This window comes from Lampris incognitus, chromosome 6 (genome assembly GCF_029633865.1).
Source record: "Lampris incognitus isolate fLamInc1 chromosome 6, fLamInc1.hap2, whole genome shotgun sequence".
NCBI classification, from domain to species: domain Eukaryota; kingdom Metazoa; phylum Chordata; class Actinopteri; order Lampriformes; family Lampridae; genus Lampris; species Lampris incognitus.
This window is the reverse complement of record NC_079216.1, coordinates 53,209,312-53,234,066: the sequence shown is the minus strand read 5'-3', so window position 1 is coordinate 53,234,066 and position 24,755 is coordinate 53,209,312. Positions and strand designations below refer to the sequence as shown.

Sequence of the window (24,755 nt, the reverse complement as noted above, 5' to 3'; positions counted from 1 at the left end):
CACTAAGTTGGGAGAAAAAAGGGAAAAATCAGAAATAAATTTAGAAAAAAAAATCTTATTTCAATACTGAGGAATAGATTTTCTGCCCAATAATGTTTTGTAATTGACATTAATCATAAGTGATGTTAGATGGTTGCAAACAAGAACAATTACCTGACCCAATATAGCATGTGAAACTTTCAATATGGGACATGTCATCAGAATCAGAATCAGAATACTTCATTTATCCCCGAGGGGAAATCGAGTTCTATTACTGACACTCACACTCTAATAACTAAAAACTAACAAGATAAGGAAACAGAAACAGAAACAAACAGAAATGAAAGATAAATAAGAACAAAATATATCAACAAGCATGGTGCACATAACACCCTATCTATACTGCACTACCGCAGCACACAACAAGCAGCGCAAACAAAACTCGACAGGGCCAATCCAATGACCATTAACTCAGAGTGTCTGACAGTCTGAGTCTGAGGGAGGAGTTGTAAAGTTTGATGGCCACAGGCAGGAATGATCTCCTGTGGCGCTCTGTGGTGCTTTTCGGCAGAATGAGTCTATTACTAAAAGTACTCCTGTGCCCAACCAGCATGTCATGGAGTGGGTGGGAGACATTATCCATGATGACACATAATTTCAACAGCGTCCTCCTCTCAGAAACTGCCACCAGAGAATCCACTTCCACCCCCGCAACGTCACCGGCCTTGCGGATCAGTTTATTGAGCCTGTTTGCATCCACTACCCTCAACCTGCTGCCTCAATGCACAACAACAAACAGGAGAGCACTGGCCATCACAGATTCATACCACATCCTGAGCATTGTCTGGAAGATGTTGAAGGTCCTCAGCCTCCTCAAAAAGTAGAGACGGCTCTGTCCCTTCTTATAGAGGGCATCAGTGTTCTTAGCCCAGTCCAGTTTATTGTCTATATACACCCCGAGGTACTTATAGTATTCCACAGTGTCCACACTGACCCCCTGGATGGAAACAGTGCTCAGTCGTACAAACTGAGCTATTTAAAAAAGTACACGTGACAACTTTCGACACATTTTCATCACAGTAGCAGAATGAGTCAAACTAGTCGTTTAATCAAAAGCTAATTTGAAGTGTTTCAAAGACCGAAATGATGGGCAGTTTGCCATCTGAATCTATTATGAGTTGATTATAACCAAAAAACTGCTGAGGTTTGGGATTATCCAAAATGAGTGGACATATTAGTAGTTAACATTAATAACTATTTTAAAGACTTATTTTCCATTATGATTATTTATGTTGATCTAATGTGAAAATTAAAAAATTCTAGCCGCAAGAACAACTTCCCCACATTATTTTTGATCCCCCCCCCAGTAGGACTGAAGACCTCCAGCTTTATTTCTTTATGTTTAGAAATTTACATTTGATTTTGTTGATGCTCATTTGGGAGCCTTGGTGATGTCAGCGTACCGTGGAACAGTTTGTCATCTCATAAATTACTCTTGTGAAGAAGTCAGTGTATCAATGTTCATCACTGAATCTGTAATAAAGAAGACAAAAACTATTGGCAAGCTCTTCAATAACACCTGTGTGTCAGAGCCGGTAGGTAAATATCAAGTATCCTATGAATATTTGAATAGAGATAAATGATGCTGGTGTATTTTTCATCTCTATATTTCTCTCAGGTGCTTAGAAACATAGCCTCTCTCTTTTCTGCCGAGCTGAGGTTTGCTACGTTCTTCATGGCCATTATCTGGTTCTGCATGGCTTTCAGGTTAGTTCATTACATACCTGTCCATTACTATTAGTTGCATTTATAATTGTTTGCTGCTCAATAAAAACCTTTTTGACCCACTGGATTGAAACTAGAAACCCATGTGAACACAAACACCTTGAATCATGATGATGTTGATGTATTACTCTCTCACATCTACGGTAGAAAATAGGTTTTGATCACTCGCAAGAGATCGAAGTGCTCTTCTGTCCACAACAGCATCTTTTAGCTCCACTGTGACTACAGCTTTTCTGCATGTCAACACAGCTTATGACATATTGTACAAGTTGTCATTACACAACATGATGGTTAAGGCATGATTAAACTTGTTTTATAACAAGTAGTACTAAGCCAACATGTCAAATTAAAACCACAATGAAAAGCATTACTCAAACTGAGTTAAACTTTATGACCATAAACTATGAGGAAATGTGAATGCCATTACATCTGATTTACACAACATTTTACACTTTACGGCAACATTCACTGTATTCTGACACTTTGTTCCAGTTACTATGGTCTGTCTGTGTGGTTCCCTGACATGATCAAACACCTTCAGCAAGAGGAGTACCAGTCAAAAGTCAAGGTGATGTCAACAACACTCCATAATACAAATAATACTGTAGTAATATGGTCGTTATATAATCCATAACGATGGATTCTGCCACCACCAAGAATCACTTGGGAGGGTTTCCCTTGCTTTGTGTAGATTACTCCAGTTTTTGATTTTGTGCAATTTATTATCAAGGTATTCACTGCCTGGCATGCACAGTGACTCCACTCATGATTCCACTCAGAGCTTAACAGGCCACAAAAACCATTCCTTTTCATTTGTTCCTTAGGTAATTTATAGAGAGCGAGTGGAAGGCTTCCATTTTAACTTTTCTCTGGAGAACCAGATCCATAAAGAAGGAGAGTACATCCAAGACAAGTAAGTTCATTTCAGGCGTAGTGCTAATTTACTTTCAAGCGTTTCAGTCGAGTTTAAATCGAAAATTTTGCAAAGACATTGATCAAAATCTGTTAAGACTCCTTTCTGTGTTGACTGAATAGAAAGTGAATTGAACACGGCCTTGAGTTACTCTCACAATATAAATGCTCAATGAAAAAATCATGAAGACTTCTTGAAGATACAAAAGTGTGGCTTTTCCATCTTGGCCATAAAGTAAAACCAGATGCCATGCTACATTATTTGCTGCCACAGTTTTGGTGTTACACCCTCATCACAGTGTCACATGTCAAACCTGTCAAAATGTAATTTAAATCTCCTTTTCACAAACTACTTTGTGAAAAGGAGATGTTTGTCTTGCATCCACAGAGTGCCATGATGTTGGTAGATGTTAGTAATGCTTTGCCAGAGATAAAATGTTTTTGGCTTTTAGTATTTGGTATTTTGTGTACTAAAAGCATGCTCAGCATTGGAAAAATTAAACAAACTGGGAAGATGAGTACAGGTTGGCATACAGTTTCAGGTATTTAAAAAGCGCTTCTTGTTGTTTACTGTTTTTGTTCTTAAAATAATCAGTAACACCTTGTTCTGTTAAAGACAAGTGTTACTATAAATCAGTCATTGCATTTTCAGTTGTGCTGTTGTCCCACAGTGGCATGCTATTTTTTTTATTTTTTACATATATGTGTTGCTCTAGACCGTTGGCAAATATGGCCATTAGCTAAAGGCTAACTAAACTCCTGACTATTTAAGTGAGTTTGGGGACATCTACAGGTTAAAAGCCCTGTCAAGGCTTAAAACATACCAGGGTGGTCTTGGTTCTCTTTGATGTTAGCATAGCAGGATAAACACAGTTGCAGCTAATAGCATTAATAACTAATTTAGTTAGGTGTGTCAGCGCATCTGTCAGTGCTGACACACGCAGACAAGCCGAGCCAGCACTAACAACTGTCAATAGTACTGTCAATGCTGGTGCTTTGGTACACCTACATCCAACAGACCCATTAGCTGGAGGTCCTGCTATGCTAACATCACAGAGAACCAAGACCAGCCAGCCTGGCGTGTTTTTATCCTTTAGATAGTTTTTAACCTGTAGATGTCAGCAAAGTCACTAAAATGGTGTAGGGTTTAGTTACTCTTTACTGCCTATGCTAATAATATGAAAATCATAGAAATTACAGTCACAATATAGTGGAGACAGTACACCTAAGGGTTTATAAAAGCTTCACATTTTTACTTGAGTTGTCATTATACTTTAGTATTATATGTGCTATACTGGCTATACATGGTTATACAGTATACATTTGAAAAGCACAAATTCACTATTCATGTGAGTGAAGTAAGTAAACCTTTTGGGGTTTAAAAATGCTTCACTTTAAGAGCAGAAAGTGTTTTGGTACATGTATACAGTATGCTTTTTAACATTACTGTATATTATCAACTTCTATGTTAAGCACAGAAATAAGATGGATAGAATGTGCCTTCACAATCAAATCTGCATTCTTCATAATCATATTTAAGATGGACATCAGTGAAAATTCATTTAATAATATTGTCATGGAGAAGAATATTACACCTTTTTGAGTCTAACACCCTTCCCTAGTTTTAAATGGTGCTTTTTTCCATGACAGTATTGTCCATGGGGGCCATCTTACTTTTACTAAAGAGGATTACCTTGATAAACCTGGAAGTGCCCATTCTATCCATTCCAGTTCTGTAATGCCATCATAGAAGTGAGTGTTTGTGTATTCTTTGTTTTGTTTTTTGTTTTTTGTTTTTGTTTGTTTGTGTGTCCCATCCCATCCAAATAGGTTCATCAAGATAGAGATGAAGTCAGTGAAGTTTGTGGACTCACTGTTTGAAGACTGTGAATTTGAGGATATCAGGTCCACAGACACAGTCTTTGAGAACTGCACTATTCGGTCCACTAAATTCTACAATACAGGTAGGTCCAGGTTAAGATAGTCAAGCAATAGTTCTAAGGGCTATAGATCAGCTATATCCTTTGCTATGGGTTAACACTATTTGCAAACAGCTGGAGTGCTTAGGAACTGCAATGTCCAGTCTGCTGTAATCTACAGTATAAATAAGGGTTGTTCTGTAATCAGGGGATTAAAGAGTAAATTTACAGATTTTCAACCTTATCTTTGTCTGTCTGCCACAGCACATGAAAAAACACCTGCAGTTTTTTCCCGATCATTTTTATATCTCTGGAGTGGCAGTGAAACCAAGTTCTGGCCGCCAAATGACATGTTGTGACATCAGCTGGTGCCCGGAAATACTACATACAGCCTAGAAGGGCAGGTGTCCAGGTAGTGTAGCGGTACAATTCCGTTGCCTACCAACACGCGGATCGCCGGTTCGAATCCCCGTGTTGCCTCCAGCTTGGTTGGACGTCCCTACAGACACAATTAGCCGTGTCTGTGGGTGGGAAACGGGTGTGGGTATGTGTCCTGGTTGCTGCAGTAGCGCTTCCTCTGGTCGGCGGGGCACCTGTTCAGAAGGGAGGGGTAACTGGGGGGAATAGCGTGATCCTCCCATGCCTACGTCTCCCTGGTGGAACTCCTCACTGTCAGGTGAACATAAGCAGCTGGCAACTCCACATGTATGGGAGGAGGCATGTGGTAGTCTGCAGCCCTCCCCAGATCAGCAGAGGGGGTGGAGCAGCGACTGGGAAGGCTCGGAAGAGTGGGGTAATTGGCCGGATGGGGGGGATTAAAAAAGAAAAACACCTGAGAAGGGTTTCTAATAATCTATTCTACTCTAAACTAGTGTTCAAAAACTAATTATTGCTCTTTCAGCTAATCTACGTTTCAATGGTGCAAATTATGTCCCACAACAGTAGCGCAAGGGATTTTATGGGCAATACAGAAGTTTACATGCAATGCATTCTGGTACATGTAGGCACTGCTCTGAGCAGGAGAACACCGACGTCTTCGTCAGTGTAGTGCACAGTGAGGATTACTTCACTCAACTACATTACTCAGCATAACTGATTGCACATATACAAAAGCATCTGTGAAATTTCCCTTTAATAATTAGTAATATATTATTTAATAAATGTTATTTGGGTTAGTAAGGGATGAGAGTCAGAGTGATTTACAAGTGGTCTCTCAGAACAGTTTAAAGACCATTATCATTTTGTTAGCTAAGGATTCACAGGTCAAGACAGTTGGTTACCAGAGTAGTGAATGTTTTGAGATTGGTGAATGTTTTGTCACAGAGTAAACCAAATACTGTACAATTAAAAAAGGACAATGAAAGAGTGAAATGTTGAGAAATTTAAATATATTTGTTGTGATGAGCAACAAAAGAAAGACTAAGTGCATCATACCAAAGTCACCAGCAGAGCCTAACACATTGCAATGGTTTACTTACAGCCACTGTATGTTTTTTGTTTGTTCATTTGTCAAATGAAAAATTGAGTCAGTACACAAATTATGTGCACAGTGATCCCTCCATCACCCCACTTGCCATTCGTCTCATACACATTTCATGTGCACCCGTGTACTGAAGAGTATTGGAAACACATTTAAGCCAACAGGGAGCTTAGGGTTGAATTTCTAAGGTTTATATCTTTTCTCATTCAGCTGTCCCCTACAACAGTAGGGGTCTGCTGAAGATCTCTGCTGCAATACTTAACTTACTGCAGTTTGACTGGGACTGACTTTTAAAATGAGTGCTAGAATAGGATTTGAGGTGAGTTTTATGCATGCAAAAGCTTTCAGGCAACTCCGGAAAAAGACCCAATAAAACAGCATCACATTAGTCGAAGCAGAAGGATGAATCAGATGTTTACAATTCTCGCATAGTGCTCCCTATATTTGAAAATAATTGACTAAGCTGATACCTCTTAGTGATGGTGGTTATGATTCACTGTAAAGAAGATATCGATCGAGGAATACATTACAAATCTACAATTTGTTATGCATAATCTACGGTAAATTAGCTGCTGGACCAACTGTATCCTATCAGTTAACATTTTAAGCACACCATTGTTGCAATAATAGCCATTGTTAATGAGATGAGGCATCATTCTTTTATGAATGTGGCCTTGTGTAGCTCATATACACCGCACAAATACTGCCTATCAGGGGTGACGTTCCCGCTGAGGTTAAACATGTACACGCGACTATAATAGTCTTCAGATAATGTCCTCCATACGTAATTTGCAGCAGCACATATAAACAGCAAGTCCTTCATTCTCCTATACTTTGTTTCCTTATCTTGTCATGAAAATAAAGTTTGGGAATGAGTTGTTGAATGACTTTGCTCTTCTCTTCAGACTTGTGGGAGGAAAAGTTCATTAACTGTAGGATGGAGAACACCACCTTCATCCACAACAAACATGGCTGCCATCTGGACACCGTTGACGAAAATGATGTTCTCATTTACCTGGTCAGCTTCCTGGGTAGCCTGGCCGTCTTGCCTGGCAACATCATTTCAGCCCTCTTCATGGAGAAAATCGGCAGGGTCAAAATCATAGGTGATTTTCTTTTGTTAAAAGTTTGTACAAGATTATACATGCTTATTAATTTTGCTAGAATTTATGTACAATTTTGATGGATTGATCAAAAAGCATTGGTTGGCATTTTGTGATTAAAAAAACAAAACTCATATAGTTGGGTATCCTTCATTCTTACTGTTTGTAGCATTTCTCTCTACTGGATTACATGAATTATGCTTAGACTTCAGCCCATTTAAAAACCAAACACATAGGCCTACAAAGTACATCTCAGTGTTGCAGTCTTGAGTGAATTTGCCTGTGGACGCTGGTCCCACAACAGTTTCCTACACTGTCTCAACATGGTCGACATTTGGATTTTTTCCGTTTTCCGTGTTGTCTTCTCACGTTTTCGGTTAAGGTTTTGTAGTTGATGAGGTTAGGATGTGGCGTGGGTCACATATTTGGAGTAAGTTATGAATCTGGTCTCGGCCCAAGTGTCCATAGGCAACTTCACCCTAGAGTATGCCGTATACCCTTGAAAGTATATTTCCATCTCTTGGCCTTTCTTTCTATTTTTCAGTCTCTTACCCTCAAATCCAAGGATTCTTCACTCAAATATATACACAATTTTTAGATTTTAAAGGCTTCAAACTAAGAGAAAATCCCAATTTTATGATTTGTTGTCATCAAGTGACCCTCTTTCTCCCTCTCTATCTCTCTATATACCCCACATCTACCCTATCTTGCTCCTCTTTAGGTGGTTCAATGCTCATCTCTGCAGGCTGCACATTCTTCCTCTTCCTTAGTTTCAGCCAATCGGCAATCATTGCTCTGCAGTGTCTGTTCTGTGGCGTCAGTGCGGCTGCGTGGAATGGCATAGAGGTGGTTACAGTGGAGCTATATCCTGCCTCCAAAAGGTACCAGACTCTCATCCTATAACACTATTAGGGCCCCACTGCCCTGGCACTTACACTCGTAGCACTACCAGGCTTTTCTTGAATGGTCCTCAATCGATTTTAAATGGAAAAATAGATGTCAAGCATGAGGAACAAATGCAGAAGCAAACACATCTGTCATTTTCTTTCTGTGTCTATCTTCATCTTTCCCTCTCTTTTCTTCTCTCTGTCTCTCTGTCTCTGTCTCTGTCTCTGTCTCTGTCTCTCTCTCTCTCTCTCTCTCTCTCTCTCTCTCTCTCTCTCTCTCTCTCTCTCTCTCTCTCTCTCTCTCTCTCTCTCTCTCTCTCTCTCTCTCAGGGCCACTGCGTTCGGTGTGTTGAATGCCCTGTGTAAGTTAGCAGCCGTGTTGGGCAGCTCTATCTTTGCCAGCTTCGTTGGCATAACCAAAGCTATCCCCATCCTTCTCTCCTTTGCGGCACTGGTCTGTGGTGGGCTGGTGGCACTTAAACTGCCCGACACCCGCGAGAAAATCCTCCTGTGAAGTCATGGGGCAAAGGTCAATTAAGGATCTAGAGGTGAGGGAGAGGTCAGAGCCAGCTCGAAAAGTCGAGGCCCAATTTTAGAAACTGTTAAGCATTGCTTTGAGGTGCAATCCATATGACATCACTTGGCACTTGAACAAAATAAATGGGAAGCTTAACACAAAATTAAGTAGTAAGATGTCAAGTGTTCCTTTTGTTTTCCATGTATTTGAAATAATTTTGACATGGGTTTTGTTTTGTCTGGTCTTGGAGGCAGAAAGATGATTATCACACAGAAGGAATTTTTGTTTGTTGATAGGTTTGTGCAGCTGAAAGGGGAAGCTGATGCTGACAGTGACATACATGTTGATAAAAACAGTTTGCGCTTTAAATAAACTTGTAAAGTTATCCTTGCCGCCCAAGGATGACTTTACACATCACAACATGGTGGCGATGCTGATGATGCAGAGAAAGACAATGTTAATGATGATGGTGATAATGATATAGACAACTACAGCACAAGGTAACTCTAGCTGAATCCAGTTTGAGCTGCAAACTGAGATCATCAAATGAATACACAACAAACTGATAGTATTCAACAACCTCTTCTTGTCTGAAACCAAGCAAGGTTTGGGTGGATTTGAAGGGTAAAAATAAATAAATAATTGGGCTGATAAATTTTGAAAATCTATCACCAATTGTGTCTATATCTATAAGAGGGAGATTCCTGTCATGTTTATATGCCATTAGTTTTTATGACCAGAATTTATGTGACAAAATAATGACTGCCAACTATTTCACCCATTTAGCTCAGTGTCTTGTACCATCACATTCACTCAATGTCTATTTGTTCTGGCTTGTTTGTTCCCCCGAGTACTTAATTCTTCACTTGTCACTAACACTCCACAATACTTTGCTGAAGTGTCAATATCAAATACCTTCAATACATTGGATTTTCCAGCAAATGGTTGTGACATTGTTATATCACATCTGAGACTTGACTGCAAATCAGACATTGCATAACTGCTACCGGTAACGCTCTCTTCACTCAGTTGTAGTTTCATATATCAACACATGATATGATAACTAAAGTTTTCATTTCATGAGCAATTTCGAAGATAGCGTAAATGTGATAGTGGCCTGTCAGAGATGTGATGAATACTGCTAAGCCGCCTGTGATAGCATTGCTTGAATCAAAGTGTGCTGGGCTCCCTAGTCTCACCTCGTTCTGCATGTGCTGCAACCTATAACCCACCACTTACTATATGTCTTTCCTATATGGCTACCCTATTCCCTGCAGTGGACACCATGTTCTGATTACCATGACCACATCCTGTTTTTGTAGCCCCCGATTGTCTATCGAAGAACAAAACAAGCAGTCAGGCCTGTGCAGGTTCTGGGCTAACTTTAGTTTGCATATCCATATTTAACGCTGTTTTAATTTGATTGGTCTTACTTGCAAAATGTCCAAACTGTCCAAATCTGTTTCTCTCTCACTTTATAAATGCTGCCTATGTGTTAATGTGTTGTATGAGAGTAAATTACAGATGATTCCCTGTTAGATATGCATCCACCTGCCAGATTATAGAGAACACATGCAGAATATAGAAAAGGCTGTGACATTTTCACACTTGTGATTATCATGTGAACATCCAAAACAGCCCTTAATGAAACAGACATTTTTCCTTTTATGTGTTTTTTAAATCTCTATCTCCATCTGTATCATCTTCTCTCTTCTTCTCTATAGTGATTGTCACATCTCTATTTTTCCTCACCCTTTATCTTTTCTACCTCTCTGTTTCTCTTTCTACATCAACTTACATCTATTTATTTTGTTGTTTTTTTTTTGTTTGGTTTTTTGTCATATTGGTCATTTCACTCTAAAACAGATGACAGGATAACTCCATCCTGTTGTGGAAAAGACTGACAATCACAGCTGCATGGGTCTTACTACTACAGTGTATGTGTGTGTAAACGTGTTGTGTGTTCCCTGGTGTGTCTTTACACATCTGAAGCTTGTCTCCGCTCTTTCTCTCTTACTGGTTTTCACCCTGTCTCTCTCTCTCTCTCTCTCTTGCTCTCCCCCCTCTCTTGCTCTGCCCTCTCTCGCTCTCCCCTCCTCTCTCCCCCTCCCTCTTTGTACTACCCTCTATCAGAATACAATCACAATCATATCCTGTTCTGTCACTGGTCTTTTTATGCCCCCTGAAAAAGCTTTATGACAAGATCTCTGCATAGAAAGCTTAGAGGAGAAATGTGAAGAGAAAATCTTTGAGAGGGTTTATCAGGGAAGGGTACACGGGTACGACGAAATGCGTTGGGTCACATTTTGGAGATGGGGAAAGAGTCACTGACACACATGCTGTGTGTGTATGCTGAGATGATTAGTTGTGTAACTGACTGACTGACTGCATGTTTGTGTGTTATTCTCTTGCGCGGATAATGTTTTAATGTCTTTAAATGTTGTGTCCTTTTGAATATCTGGGAATGGGTTCATTTTGAGACGAAGCAACAAAAAAAAAAGTTTAGCTCTTTGATAGTAATTTCAGTTTGCTGAATGAGTCAGTGGCAGAATCCACACACACAGAAGAAGACACAGAAGAAAAAACACGTGTTGTGATCTGTCCCTCGTGCAGAACGGATGTGAACAAACTTCCTGGTTAACAGTCCTGGTCATGGGAGTTTAGGTGATGGCACTAAACCATCTCTTTCTTCTTCAGCACCTGCAGCAAGACGGCCCTCGCAGAGGTTTTGATGATGGTGATATGTAAACGTGCTGCGGTGTGTGCATTTTATTCATTTCCTTCATATGCTGTAATAGGAAGTGACTTTCTGGCAGGTGCCACGTGTGTGCACTGGCCAAAAGCTCATTTGAACATCTTAATCTCAATGGGATTGTCCATCCCATAAATTTCACCTTAGCGAAAGCTGAGGTCACCATTGCTCCCAGTCTTCTGAAGAGGCTAACTTTGGTTTGTATCCTTAACTTTCCTTCTACTGAATTGAAAAAGAGAACATCCAACTGCTGCTCTTTGCTTTGCTTTCAGTAAACTTGGGCTGTGGTCTTAGAGCTAAAGATGTCTTTGTGAAACCTGTCTCTGAATGATATGTACCACCTCACTATATCCCACTGTCTCATGATATGATTAAAAAAAAGTTTGTTGCTTTCTTTGGCTTTCAACAATACTACTATCACCAAATTTTGTTGGATACTTAGACATATGCTGTTCCCTGTCTTGTGTGCTTAAGAAAGCCAACCATAACTGCAATGGCACGACAACAACTATTTAAGGCAGTAGGAATCCATAATAATGAGAAATCCACTGTATTGCCTCAGTCTGTGATGCATAATCAGTCTGGCACACATTTTAGAGTTTATAAAGAAAATGCATATTACAAAACACCGTCGTTAGTGTCAAATTGCCCATGCATATTTCCTTTAATTGTTTTCCACGGTCATCATGTTTTCTGATCCAAATGCGGACCATGGTGTTTTTCTGGGGGTTTTTATGTGACTGAAACTCCAGCAGATGCAGTAAAGCAGTTTCCAATCTCTTACTAACCCTCCAAAAATAACAGTGAGACAAATACTTTTTTTTTCCAATCAGTGTAGATATTTGTTTTATTTATTTATTTGTTCGAGCTGTCTGTGTCAAGCATCATTGTAAAAGAGAAACGAAAAGTGAAAAGCCATAATTCTTCCTTTGTTTTTTTTAAAAATAATTTTTATGATAGGATATTTATTGTCTTTTGCTGTGTCAAGGGGAAATGTATTCAGTGTAAAATGTTTTAAGGTTTGGTTTTATTTCTGTTTGTTTACTGTATGTCAGTGTGGCTGTGACAAATTAAAATAATAAACGCAATAAACACAATTTGTCAGCGCATATTTATTGTGGTTGTCCTGTTGACTGCGGACTGTTAAGAAAAGTAACTCATAGGTGTTTGGCTGCACTGAAGATGGCCTGGAAGAGAGGCTGTACTGATATGGACCGCTAACGGCTTGGCATATCAATACGATGCAGATGAAGCCTGTACGTTTTCTCCACTGGCATACCAATTAGGCCTACACATGGATGGGAAAACACAGTTTTCCTGAGTGCTTAAGATTCAGGCTCCCAATATTCGATTTCATTTCACTTAAAAAAAAGAAAACCCATCTCCAATTGATTTTTACCTCTCTGGTGTTTTCCATGGGTGAGAAAGGCGAGTGGAATTCAATTCTCCTGAAAGCACTAAGGTTGTATCAACATCAGTGTAATTGAAGCAAAAATCAAACAAGGTATAGGGTATACGATTCAGTTAACTGATTAAGACAAGGCGTCTGGGTGGTGTGGTGGTTTATTCTGTTGACTACCAACACAAGGATCGCCGTTCGAACCCCCGGGTTATCTCCAGCTTGGTCATAATACATTCATGGTGAGGCATCCCTACCATGGATGCAGGTCCGTCTTAACAGCATTATAGGCCCTCAGGCAAAGCAGTACACTGGGGCCCCTACCTACACAACCACTCACAGGAATAAAAATTAACATTGTTCATTATCTTAAGTAAAACACATGCTAAATATGCATTTTCCAATAAGGAATATTTATAGTTTAGTATAGTATTTATTCATTTATTGATAGCAAGTCGCACCATACATAGATTAGCATTTGGCCCTTATGCTCGTGGGGCCCCCGGGCAACTGCCCAGTGTGCCCATGTGTTAAGACGGCATGGATGTATTAAGTACATCCATGGTCCCTACAGACACAATTGGCTGCGTCTGCGGGTGGGAAGCCAGATGTGGGTATGTATCCTGGTTGCTGCACTAGCGCCTCCTCTGGTCGGTCGGGGCGCCTGCTCGGGGGGGAAAGGGGAACTGGGGGGAATAGCATGATCCTCCCACGCGCTACATCCCCCTGGCGAAATTCTCCACTGTCAGGGGGAAAGAAGCGGCTGGCGACTCCACATGTATCACAGGAGACATGTGGTAGTCTGCAGCCCTCCCCAGATTGGCGGGCGGGGGGGGGGGTGGTGGTGGCTGGGATGGCTCGGAAGAGTGGTGTAATTGGCCGAATACAATTGGGGAGAAAAATCCAAAAGAAAAAAAAACTTATTAAAACAGGTGACCTGTTGAACTTCATGCATTATTTAACATCTTTGAAAAGCAGGCAATGACTTGTTTCAGTAAGCAGAGCAGTCATCGTATCTATGGTGCAACATGTCGAGTCAATAGTAGTACATCTAAGAAAGGAGAGTGTGTTTTTAACTTTCAGTTAGTGTGTGGAGTGTTGCTTTTTGCATGCCTAAGGTGAAGTTCTGTGTATAGTGGATCAACCTGGATGATCAAGACAGAGAAACATCCTCGCCACTAAAATCTTCTCTGTGTTACCCCTGCATAGTGTAACGTTCATTTCAGCGCACAGTGGCGTCAGTTGCTAGCAAAGTGGGCAGCATCTTAAATAGCAGCAGTTGCATTCAAATCAGCATATTGGTTCTGGGTCCATTTACATAATTACTGTTAATTCTGTACTTTTAATTGGAAACATGCAGCAGAGCAAATTACAAAGTTGAAATTATACTTTTCACCATTTTAATTTAACCCAGCCCCTGGACTCTTGGTAGTAGGACATGGTGTCTGGCAACACTTGTGCTAAGCCAGGGAGTGTGTACGTAAGTGAAGTGTACTAGGTTTTCCCTATACATATGAAATATGTAAATGGGTGAGGTGATAGTTTTGCTCTCTGAGTGAAGAGACCAGCTGTATCATCAAATCTCACTAAAGACCACTAAGGTATATTCTCCCGAGAATGATCTATATCACCATGTGATGTGCATATCATAGCCTTTTAGGTAAGACCACAAATGTCGAGATCAAATCCAAACCAAGTCATTAGAGGAGTGCGTTTGAGTCAAGTCTGAGACTGAAGCTTTGTGAATCTCAACACCAAAACTGACGGTGACGCTGACACCAGAGCTATGCAAGTCCAATTAAACACATTACCTCTTCAATTGTAGTTTTTTGTGTAATTGTAGTTCAATTGTGAGACCAGCTATGTTATATGGTTTGGAGACAGTGGCACTGACGAAAAGACCGGAGGTGGAGCTGGAGGTGGCAGAGTTGAAGATGCTAAGATTTTCATTGGGAGTGCCGAAGAAGGGCAGGACAGGTGGCTGGTGTGACAGAGGAAGATGTAGAGGACAGCAGCCGAATGTAGTAGTAGCGGACTTCTTCAATTGTAGTAGTCTACCATCATAGTAGAAGCCACAATTTCACCACACTGTAAACTTTATTTAGGCTTCCCCCCCCCTCCATTAAAGGAGTGTTTCAGATTCCAATTTCCAACTTTTCAGATATATAAACATTTTTACAGTGTTTGGAAAAAGTTTTGTCAAAATAACTTCAATAAGTTATACTCATAAATGTTCCTCTTTCCCCCCATATCTGATATGTCAGCACATGATATAATAACCTCAAGGAAATATGTGGTGTGTTCATTAGTTTCTTTCAACATATTTTGTCAATAGAATCTCTAAAACTGTCAAATTGTTTTGGTTTTTATTCACGGTATGCAATGAATTAAAATCAAGGCTTGCATTTGATGTTTCAAGGTCAAGTTGAAGAAACCGGCTTATAAACCATTCTGTGGCCACTTATCTCCTCTGGCCTTGCAGATAATATGCAGTATCATGCTACATCATGCTGGTAAACCAGTCCAGGATGTCTCGTTTGTTGAGCTGTAGCCAGTTGATGTTAGCTGCGGTCATCTCCAAGGCCTGCTCCACAGCCAGCGTGGCCGAACCAAAACCTACTGCAGCATTCTCCTCCACAAACTCTCGGAGCTGTGGACACAAAAACAATTAGAAAAAAAACCCAAACCCATTGTTCTCCGTACCTATGTCTGTAAATGAGGGCGGTATAAAATCCACTTGCTAATACAAACCTGCTGTAGTTCAGCCGGAGTAGAGAACCTCATTGTGACTCCGGTGATAAGACTGGCAAAGGAGAAGGAGCCCACTCCATATCTGAACATTTTAAACTGAGGTTAAGTAATTGTCAATCCAAGAATGAAAATGACTTTGGCAGAAAAATAACCTGCTTACACAAGCTGCAGTGCCAGTTTCCGACAATTGCACACATTGCCGCTGTAAAATGGGCAAAATATCACATCAACTCTGATTCGCCTATTTGCTGATTCAGTTTACAGTAAAACTCACTGTGTGAACATGTATTTCCACTGTTCCCTGACAAACTTCCATGCCAGATCCTGTCCTTCTCTGTTACCGGCAATAGAGACAATAACCGAGGTGGCGTCCTGCTTACGGATCATAGTTGGTTCTAAGGTGTACAGCAGGTACCTGGCTGGGCAAAGTAGACAGAACAACAAAACATGCAAAACATGCAGAACTGTTTATTTGTTCAGAAACACACATAAATGAGGATCATAAACATGTTGAATCTCAGAGGAGTTGATCAGACACACAGACACACAGACACACACACACACACACACACACACGCGCGCACACACACACACACACACACACACACACACACACACACACACACACACACACACACACACACACACACACCTTTGCAGCTGTAGTTTATTGGTGGTACATGCCAAGGCAGACATGAGTTTGCTAGCCTCAGTGGCCACGGTAGCGTTCTTGAACTGGGCCCAGCCAAACTCCCACTCTGCAACACCACCTGCTGCAATGGCACTGCAGTACACCGTCAAACGCAGGTTTGGATGGATCCTGACCACAAGGAGTAGATGATCAATGACCTAACTGAAGTGTGCTAAGAGTACAGTCAAGGGGAGATCATTCATTCTAACTGGAAGATCAAAACTGTACATCAAATCAAAGTGATACCAGATCAGCACCTGTTTCCATTTTCTTTAGCCTTTGTTTACACCTTTTAACACTTTCTCATCTGGCTGTGTTGTGTCTTGATCTTGTGTACATACTCTATTGTATAGTTTACTGGTAATTTTCACCTTTTCCAACATTTTCAATTCCAAAGTGAGACAAAGGAGAAAATGTGAATATTTTATGGAGGGCCAAAAGAGCCAAAACAAAATCTCTCAATCTCAACTCAATCTCTAAAGGGTAAACATTCTTATTATTCATTGCTGTTCTCGGTATAAGCATGCCAAAGTTAACTGGTAATGTGAAAGTCAAATTATTAACAGATAATTTAAAAAAAAAGTTTCCCTCTTTATGGTTCTTTTTTATACTTGGCATTTTCTGTGCAGCATTTGTCTTCAGCAGATGGACAGGAGGCCTCTCCTTCAATTTACATGCAATACTCAAATGAAAAATGCAAATAGGAAATGGAAATTAGCAAATAATGAATAACAAACAGAAAATTTAATTTTATGTTTTACATTTAAATTATTTATTTATGATTATAAGCTATCATTTTCAACTCATTTTAGCATTATTATTGCAAGCAGAAAAATTAATATACAACCATTTACCATTTAGTGATCTCATTTTAGTTTTAGCCGTTCTAGTCCTCCATATGTATATATTTTATCTTTTTGAATCACTATGCACGTCATACATATTTTAGATGCATTGTTTTAAGAATTTGTCTTTTTGAAATTTCAGAAATTAAAGGAAGTGATGAAAATAATGAAGGAAGCACAAAGGAATGAAGGACTATGGTAGCCTGAAGAGACACTCTATATATATATAGAGAGAGAGAGAGAGAGAGAGAGAGAGACAGACAGACAGACAGACAGACAGACAGACAGACAGACAGACAGAGCGATAGTACTGACAAATTATGATGAGGATTTTCCATCCAGTGTTTGAACCATGTGGTGGTCAGGTTTTGGCATTCAACTACTCCAGTACTGCAGGCCACACGGATAGCATTCACCTGGTTATATCTACAGTGGGGGAGAGAAAGTAAGAAAAGAAAGAAAAGGAAAGGAGCAACAGCCAAGAGTTTTATTCCTGCTTCATTAAATTAGTTTGGCTGCTTATGTGAAAAATAATTTACACAGAATACACAGTCTATTCTAAAAGATTCAAAGTGCTGTCTCAGGTGTTAGCATAGCAGGAAAAACACAGCTGCAGCTAATAACATTAATAATGGGTCCATTTGATTTAGGTGTGCCAAATAACCAGCACTGACAGTACTATATACAGTTGTTAATGTTGGTTCTGTCTGTCTGTCAACGCTTATAGGATTGCTGGTACACCTAAATCCAATAGACCCAATATTAATTGTATTAGTTGCAGCTGTGTTTGTCCTGCTATGCTAACACAAAGAGGAGCAAGACCAGCCTGGCATGTTTTAAACCTTTAGATAGTTTTTAACCTGTATATATTGGCAAACTCGCTAAAATGTTCTAGGGTTTAGTTACTCTTATTTACTCTTTAACATGTTTCCCAACTTGTATCCAGGTGCATCCTACTATATGTGATTCAATTTTCCATTACTCCCACCTTTGGCTATGTTTTCTTTACTCTACCAGGACCCCAGTGTTATGTCATTCAAAACCACCGATCTCCTGCAACCACAAGCTGGATACACTCACTGATCAGTGTGTCCATCTGGAACATGGGCCCAATTTGCTGTCATGTTCTTGAAGTACATGTAGAGAGGAGTTACTAGGTTCTTCATGTAGTCCTGGAAGAGTTTTATTTCGTTTTATTCAGGTTGTTGTTATATCGAGATTAAACATCTCTCATACTGTCAAAGAAATGATTAACACACACACACACACACACACACACACACACACACACACACACACACACACACACACACACACACAGAGGTATTGTACCTGCATAGGCCTATAGACTTCAGTACGGTCCAGCATCAGGTAGTAATATTGCATATTATTCAGAGCAGACTGCCAGGGCATATATTCTCTCTCCTGAGAGAGATAAATGGTAGTCTTAAGACCTTGGGTGGTGGGGACTAGTTTGGCCCTGCAAAAAGATGAGAGCCATATTTTCTACTTTGTTTAATGCTAAAAAAATGTTTCATTACAAAAGGAATTACCATCTTTTTTTCATTACTTTATTGGTTCAGTTCATGTTATTTTCATGATGTTATATAATTTGCAGAGCAGATGCATTGGTGTATTCAAATTGGGCTAGCTGCCTTCTGAGCTAGCCCAGATAAAAACCCCGGGCACCTACACTGACGTACCTGACCAGATTGAAAGCATCATCCACAATTTGGGCCCTGTTGATAGGTGGTATAACCTGCAAAACATATCATGGTGTGTTTTGGGGCATGCTATGAAACGCTTTCGGCATTTACGTAACAGTAGGTGCAGAAATTCAACTCAACATCAGGTTTCTTTCACCAGGGGATACACACCGAGACTTAACTATCTTTAAAGTGTGTCCAGCGGTCAAGAGCAGAGAGATAAAATGAACAGAAAGAAAGAAAGGAAACTGAGTCAAACACTGCATGAAAACAATAGTTTGTCTTGCTGGGTGATATGAAAGAATATGAAATGTTATGTGATCTTGGTGTGACGCTACCTGGTGGTCAGTATTAAGTTGTGCAAGCAGCCTTTCCCAGTTTCCAGAGTCATAGTTGACACGGTAGTAACCAGTCACGTTGATGTTGGCCAGAACCCACTCACCTCCATTACTCTTCATGTCCATGTTTACCGCTGAGAAAGGCAGATGGAGAGAGTGCAACAGAAACAGCAAAGGGATTAAAAGGTAAATGTAAAGTAATGTGTCAAGTCAACACGCAGACGGCAGACGTGCTCACATAATTGGTTTATTTGACCGCCACCCAAATATCATGTGTTAATGAGCAAATCTGAACATTTGTATGTTGAGACTAAAATATTTGTCGGTCTTCACAGTCAACAAACCATGTAACAGAAAAACTGACACACTGAATTTTAATGCTTACATCTAGAAGTTACATCCAGAAGTAGTGCTACTATAGATTTGTTCTGTGCGTATGTGTGTAGTGCCCCACATCTAAGACGTCACTACAATTGTTCCTAAAAATATCCCATCCTATATAATGGGATATTTTTCACTCTTGTGCTATGTGTTGCACGGAGACAGGAAATACTCATTATTTTCTGCTGAAGAAAATATGTTTTAACTATACTATATGTTTATAATTTCATCATTATTATTATAACCATTATTTGTAGCGATATTTTCTTGTTTTTATTATTGCTAAAGCACACACACACACACACACATTTTTGTACTTCTATCTTTAAGAGGACCTGTAATGTCCGTAGACGCCTTGTCTTACTGACATAAGAATAATTCAGGAACGAGCCGACTTCGTAGGTTCTTAACTGTGTAGCTTTTACTAGCGTTCATCCGACATACAACCTTCATAACATGCGCTTCTAACTTCCTGTATACGTCACACGCACTGCACGTACACCCGTGAGTAGGTCAAGTTAAACACGTGACCTTTCATTCATTACATCTCCCCCTCTAAGATGATTTTCTAACCTGTATATCGATGATTTTCTAACCTGTATATCACCCCCCTTTTCACAAAAAAAATAAAAAATCCCCCACAGTACACAAGTCCATACGCCTCACAAATCCAGCCGGATTGCAGGCTTGCTCACCCTGCCAGAGCGAGTAACATATGGTGTGGAAGTTGGCATTTCTGCTGCTCGGGACTCATCCGTGTTTCCACTCTCCCCTGGAGTGACATGGTCAGGATCCCTGCTGACAAAGGTGAGTGTTTTGGGTGTGGCCAACAGGTGGCGCCTGTTCCTTCTGTAATGTTCACCTTGAGCTGTCTCCACTATGTAGGATCTGGGAGTGGAGCTCTGACTGTGAACAACTGCTGGCATTGTCCATGTTTTCTGTCCATCAGGTTTGGTGAGTACTGCGTCACCCGAGTTCAGTGGGCGCAGTGTCCGCACGCCGTTCCTGCGGTTGTAGTAGAAAGCCTGCCTCGATTTGGCTGCGGCGTCAGCGGTTTTGATCAGTTCCTCTTTAGGCCAGGCCGGTTTCAGGTTATGCTGCAATGTGGGTAAGGTGGTTCTGAGTCTCCTACCCATGAGCAATTCCGCTGGACTGGCTCCAGCGGAAGAAGAGGGTGTAGCTCTGTATGTCAACAGGGCGAGGAGAGGGTCTTCCTGCCTTAATATGCTTTTGGCTATCTGAACAGCCCTCTCTGCCTGTCCATTACTCTGGGGGTAGTGTGGGCTTGAAGTCACATGGATGAAATCATAATCCTCACTGAACCTCCTCATCTCTTCTGAAATTAGCTGTGGCCCATTATCGCTAACTACAATTTCAGGGATACCAAAACGTGCAAATGTAGCCTTCAGCCTAGCTACAACCTGACTGCTAGTAGTTGTTGGTAGATTTAGGATCTCCAAAAACCTGGAATAATAGTCAGACACTATCAAGTAGTTTTGCTTTTTGTACTCACACAGGTCTATGCCAACTTTCTGCCATGGTCTGGATGGGAGCTCACTTGACATTAAAGGCTCTTTTCTCTGTGTGTTCTTGTGTTCTCTGCAGAATTGACATTGCTGTATCTTTGTTGTAATGTGCTCTGTCATTTTGGGCCACCACACTGACTGGCTAGCTCTCTCTCTGCACTTAACTATCCCCTGGTACCCGTCGTGTATTCTGTCTAAGATCACCACCCTCATCTCTGTGGGAATGACGATACGACTGCCTCTGATGACTAAACCATCTACCACAGATAACTCCCCTCTCACCTGATAAAAGTCTCTGACTGTCTCCGGCACTTTATCGACATACTCAGGCCAGCCGTGTCTGATGAAGCCCAACACTGTCTGGAGCTGCAGATCCCCATCCGTGCTCTGTTTTATCTCCTGCATCCTTTGAGGTGTGGCAGGCACCTGGCACACGATGGCATCAATGTGCGCTGCAACATCATCATGAGAAGCACCATCTCCGTAGCGCTGCTCTGGGCCTCTGGAGAGTGCATCAGCTACAGCTAAAGTTTTGCCTGGTGCGTATTCAGCCACTGCATTGAAACGCATCAGCCTCATTAACAGTCTCTGGCACCTAATGGGCACATTATCCAAGTCTTTGCTGTTCATGAGAGGCACTAGTGGTTTCTGATCGGTGACAAGTCTGAAATTGTCAAGCCCAAACAAGTACTTCTCGAACCTTTCACATGCCCAGACGCTGGCTAAGCACTCTTTCTCGATCTGTGCGTACCTTGTCTCTGCGTCACTCAGCCGTCGGGAGCAGTAGGCCACGGGCTTCCAGTGTTCCCCGTGCTGCTGGAGCAGAACGCCCCCCAGCCCGTAGCTGCTGGCATCTGCTGACACCACCGTAGCCTTAGTGACGTCATAAAAGGTGAGTACCGGGGCGGTGGCGAGTGCTGCTTTAAGGTCTTGGAATGCTGTGTTCTGTGCAGGTCCCCACAGCCACTCTGTCGTTGCTTTAAGCAGTCCATAAAGCGGCTGACCTACAGTGGACAGCTCTGGGACATATTTTGCCAAATAGTTCACCATCCCGAGGAACCTCTTGAGTTCCGTCACGTTCTGGGGCTGAGGAAAGTTCTCTATTCCGGCCACTTTGTCCGGGTCAGGTCTGATGCCTGCCTCGTTGATGATATGACCAAGGAAGCGGACTTGTTTCTGTTTGAACTTGCATTTCGCTTGGTTCAGTTTGAGACCTGCTGTTTCAATGACTCCCAGCGCCTCTGCTAGGCGCCGGTCATGGATTTCCTCAGTCTCTCCATGTATAAGGATGTCATCCATGTACACCTCTGTGCCCTCTAGCCCGGTCAGAGTTTCCGCCATCTTTCTCTGGAAAATCTCTGGAGCACTCATTATACCAAATGGAAGGCGGCAGAAAGCATACCTCCCAAATGGGGTGATGAAAGTGGTGAGCCCCCTGCTGTCTTCATGCAAGGGGATCTGGTAAAACCCACTTGCTGCATCCAACGTTGTGAAGAACTTTGACCCTGCGAGCCTTGGCATTATTTCCTCCATAGTGGGCAGCACATATTTCTCACGTTTCACCGCTCGATTCAGCCTCCTGAGGTCAGCGCAGCAGCGAACCTCTTTCTTGTTCGGTTTCAGCACCGGCACCATAGCGGCGCACCATTCTGTGGGTTGAGTCACTTTTTCAATAATGTCCTCATTTTCCATGCGCTGCAGTTCTTTCTTAACCAGTGGTACAAGTGGCAGCGGTATCCGTCTGGCTGTATGCACCGCGTATGGCTGGGCACCCTCCACCAGAGCTATTTTCACTGGGTCTGTTTTCAGCAGTCCACTTGAACCGAAAACTCCACTGACCTCATTCATCCGCTTCACTAGACCCATCTCCACTGCCTCTGGACGACTCAGCAGACAGCTGCCTCTCCCCTTGATCACATACACTGGAAAGGAGTATTGTTTCTCCTTGTAGTTGGTTGTGGCTTGAAACTGTCCTATGCAGCTGATGTTTCCACCTGGGCTTATGAAGCATGTGTCAGGAGGTCCCAGTTTTATGTTTGGCTTCAGCTTTTTAAATGTCCCTTGGTTGATAACAGTAGCGTCAGCCCCCGTGTCAATTTTAAAGGTTATTGGTACATCACTTATTGTTAAACTAACAGTCCAATCTTCCTGACTGCTCTCTTTGCCAACTTCTCCCAGAAAGTACAGCTGTTTAACCTCTTCAGTGACTTCTCTCACCGCTTTAGAGTGACATACACGCTCCCAATGTCCCTTTTTATGACACTTGTTGCACTTACTGTTCGTTGCAGGACACTTCCGCTCATCGGTGTGCTGCGTCTTGCCGCACCTCCCGCATTCATCTACTTTGTTGGTTGCAGGACTGCTGCCACCATGACGCTGTCCGCCCTTTTTGTTTTGGCGTTCGTCCCGCCGTCGGACAACATTGACGTTAGCCAGCAGGGCCTCTGGTTGGTTAGCTTGGAGGCTGAGCTGCTTTGTTATTGCCTCCGCCTGGCGCACTTGTTCAATGACTTTCACCAGAGTAAGGTCCGCTGTGAGCTGGAACTGACGGGAGAGCACCTTATCTTTTATGCCCACTACCAGACGATCTCTGATATGTTCATCCCTCTTGTCCCCAAACTCACAGTGTTCAGACAGCTCATACAATGTCCGGATGTACATCTCCGCTGTCTCTCCTGGCTGCTGGCTACGTTGATAGAAGCACGCCCTCTCATGTATGATGTTACGGCGGGGAATAAAGTAGTCGTCGAACTTTTTCAGTACGATATCATAGTCCACTTTATCACCCTCCGCCGCGAAGTCAAACGAGCTGAATATCTTTTCAGCCTCGCCGCCCATTGCATAAATCAGCGAACTCACTTGAATCTCCCCGTCGTCTTTATCCAGCTTTGTCGCGAGCCTGAATCGCGAGAACCGTTGTTTCCACTGCGGCCATTCAACGGGGCAGTCAAACTTGAATTCACTCGGCGGATTAAACTTCGGCATGACCGCTCGTGTTCCGATACACAGACTATTCTGACACCATGTAATGTCCGTAGACGCCTTGTCTTACTGACATAAGAATAATTCAGGAACGAGCCGACTTCGTAGGTTCTTAACTGTGTAGCTTTTACTAGCGTTCATCCGACATACAACCTTCATAACATGCGCTTCTAACTTCCTGTATACGTCACACGCACTGCACGTACACCCGTGAGTAGGTCAAGTTAAACACGTGACCTTTCATTCATTACAGGACCCCTCATAGATTTGACTTTTTTTTTTAACATGGTGATGGTGGTCGCGTGGCTCAGGTCCTGGGCTGTTCCGGTGGCGTCTGGACACTGCTTGGCATCCTACACATCATATTCTTCATATATTTTATAATTCCATTATAATTATGTTATCCTCTTTCAATGCTGTATTCTGTAAATCATGTAAACACAAAATCCATTCACACGTTGTTCTTCTTGGGAGCAAACACACCCCTCACTCCCCAAGACATTTTTGAGCAGTCCATCATTCAGCAGGCCACCAGGATCTTATCTGACGCTTCCCATGTGTTGAACTTTGAGTATGTGCTAATGGATTCTGGAAGGAGGTACAGGGTCCCTTTGTGTAAGTACAACCGTTATAACTAGTCATTCGTCCCTCTGTCAGTTGAACTTATTAATGGACAACTCCCAGAGGATGGCTAGAATGGCAGGGAGGCTCTAAGGTCACTGCAGGCTCCACCAATCACTTGTGTGCTTGTACGCATGTAAAGTGAGCTGTGTTGTTGCTTGTAATGTATGTCCATGTTTGT

General features: G+C 41.8%; 2 protein-coding genes across 4 annotated transcripts in view; one reads left to right on the top strand and one right to left on the bottom strand.

Annotated features, from left to right (window-relative positions):
- LOC130114087 (synaptic vesicle glycoprotein 2B-like) overlaps positions 1–8,579 on the top strand; it is a 32,760-nt gene extending 24,181 nt beyond the window's left edge. Inside the window, exons 8-14 of the mRNA XM_056281838.1 lie at positions 1,658–1,746; positions 2,257–2,332; positions 2,589–2,677; positions 4,507–4,640; positions 6,981–7,181; positions 7,900–8,059; positions 8,396–8,579. Coding sequence (XP_056137813.1) covers positions 1,658–1,746; positions 2,257–2,332; positions 2,589–2,677; positions 4,507–4,640; positions 6,981–7,181; positions 7,900–8,059; positions 8,396–8,579 — 933 coding nt within the window. The remainder of the gene's footprint in view (positions 1–1,657; positions 1,747–2,256; positions 2,333–2,588; positions 2,678–4,506; positions 4,641–6,980; positions 7,182–7,899; positions 8,060–8,395) is intronic.
- Positions 8,580–14,851: 6,272 nt separating this feature from the next.
- LOC130113756 (aminopeptidase N-like) overlaps positions 14,852–24,755 on the bottom strand; it is a 33,887-nt gene continuing 23,983 nt past the window's right edge. For all 3 annotated transcript variants that reach the window (XM_056281374.1, XM_056281376.1, XM_056281375.1), the window contains 9 exons: positions 19,065–19,198; positions 18,724–18,779; positions 18,353–18,500; positions 18,101–18,192; positions 17,336–17,446; positions 16,137–16,304; positions 15,759–15,899; positions 15,485–15,566; positions 14,852–15,383 (listed from right to left, as the gene is read on the bottom strand). In XM_056281374.1, coding sequence (XP_056137349.1) covers positions 15,234–15,383; positions 15,485–15,566; positions 15,759–15,899; positions 16,137–16,304; positions 17,336–17,446; positions 18,101–18,192; positions 18,353–18,500; positions 18,724–18,779; positions 19,065–19,198 — 1,082 coding nt within the window. In that variant the 3' untranslated portion in view covers positions 14,852–15,233. The remainder of the gene's footprint in view (positions 15,384–15,484; positions 15,567–15,758; positions 15,900–16,136; positions 16,305–17,335; positions 17,447–18,100; positions 18,193–18,352; positions 18,501–18,723; positions 18,780–19,064; positions 19,199–24,755) is intronic.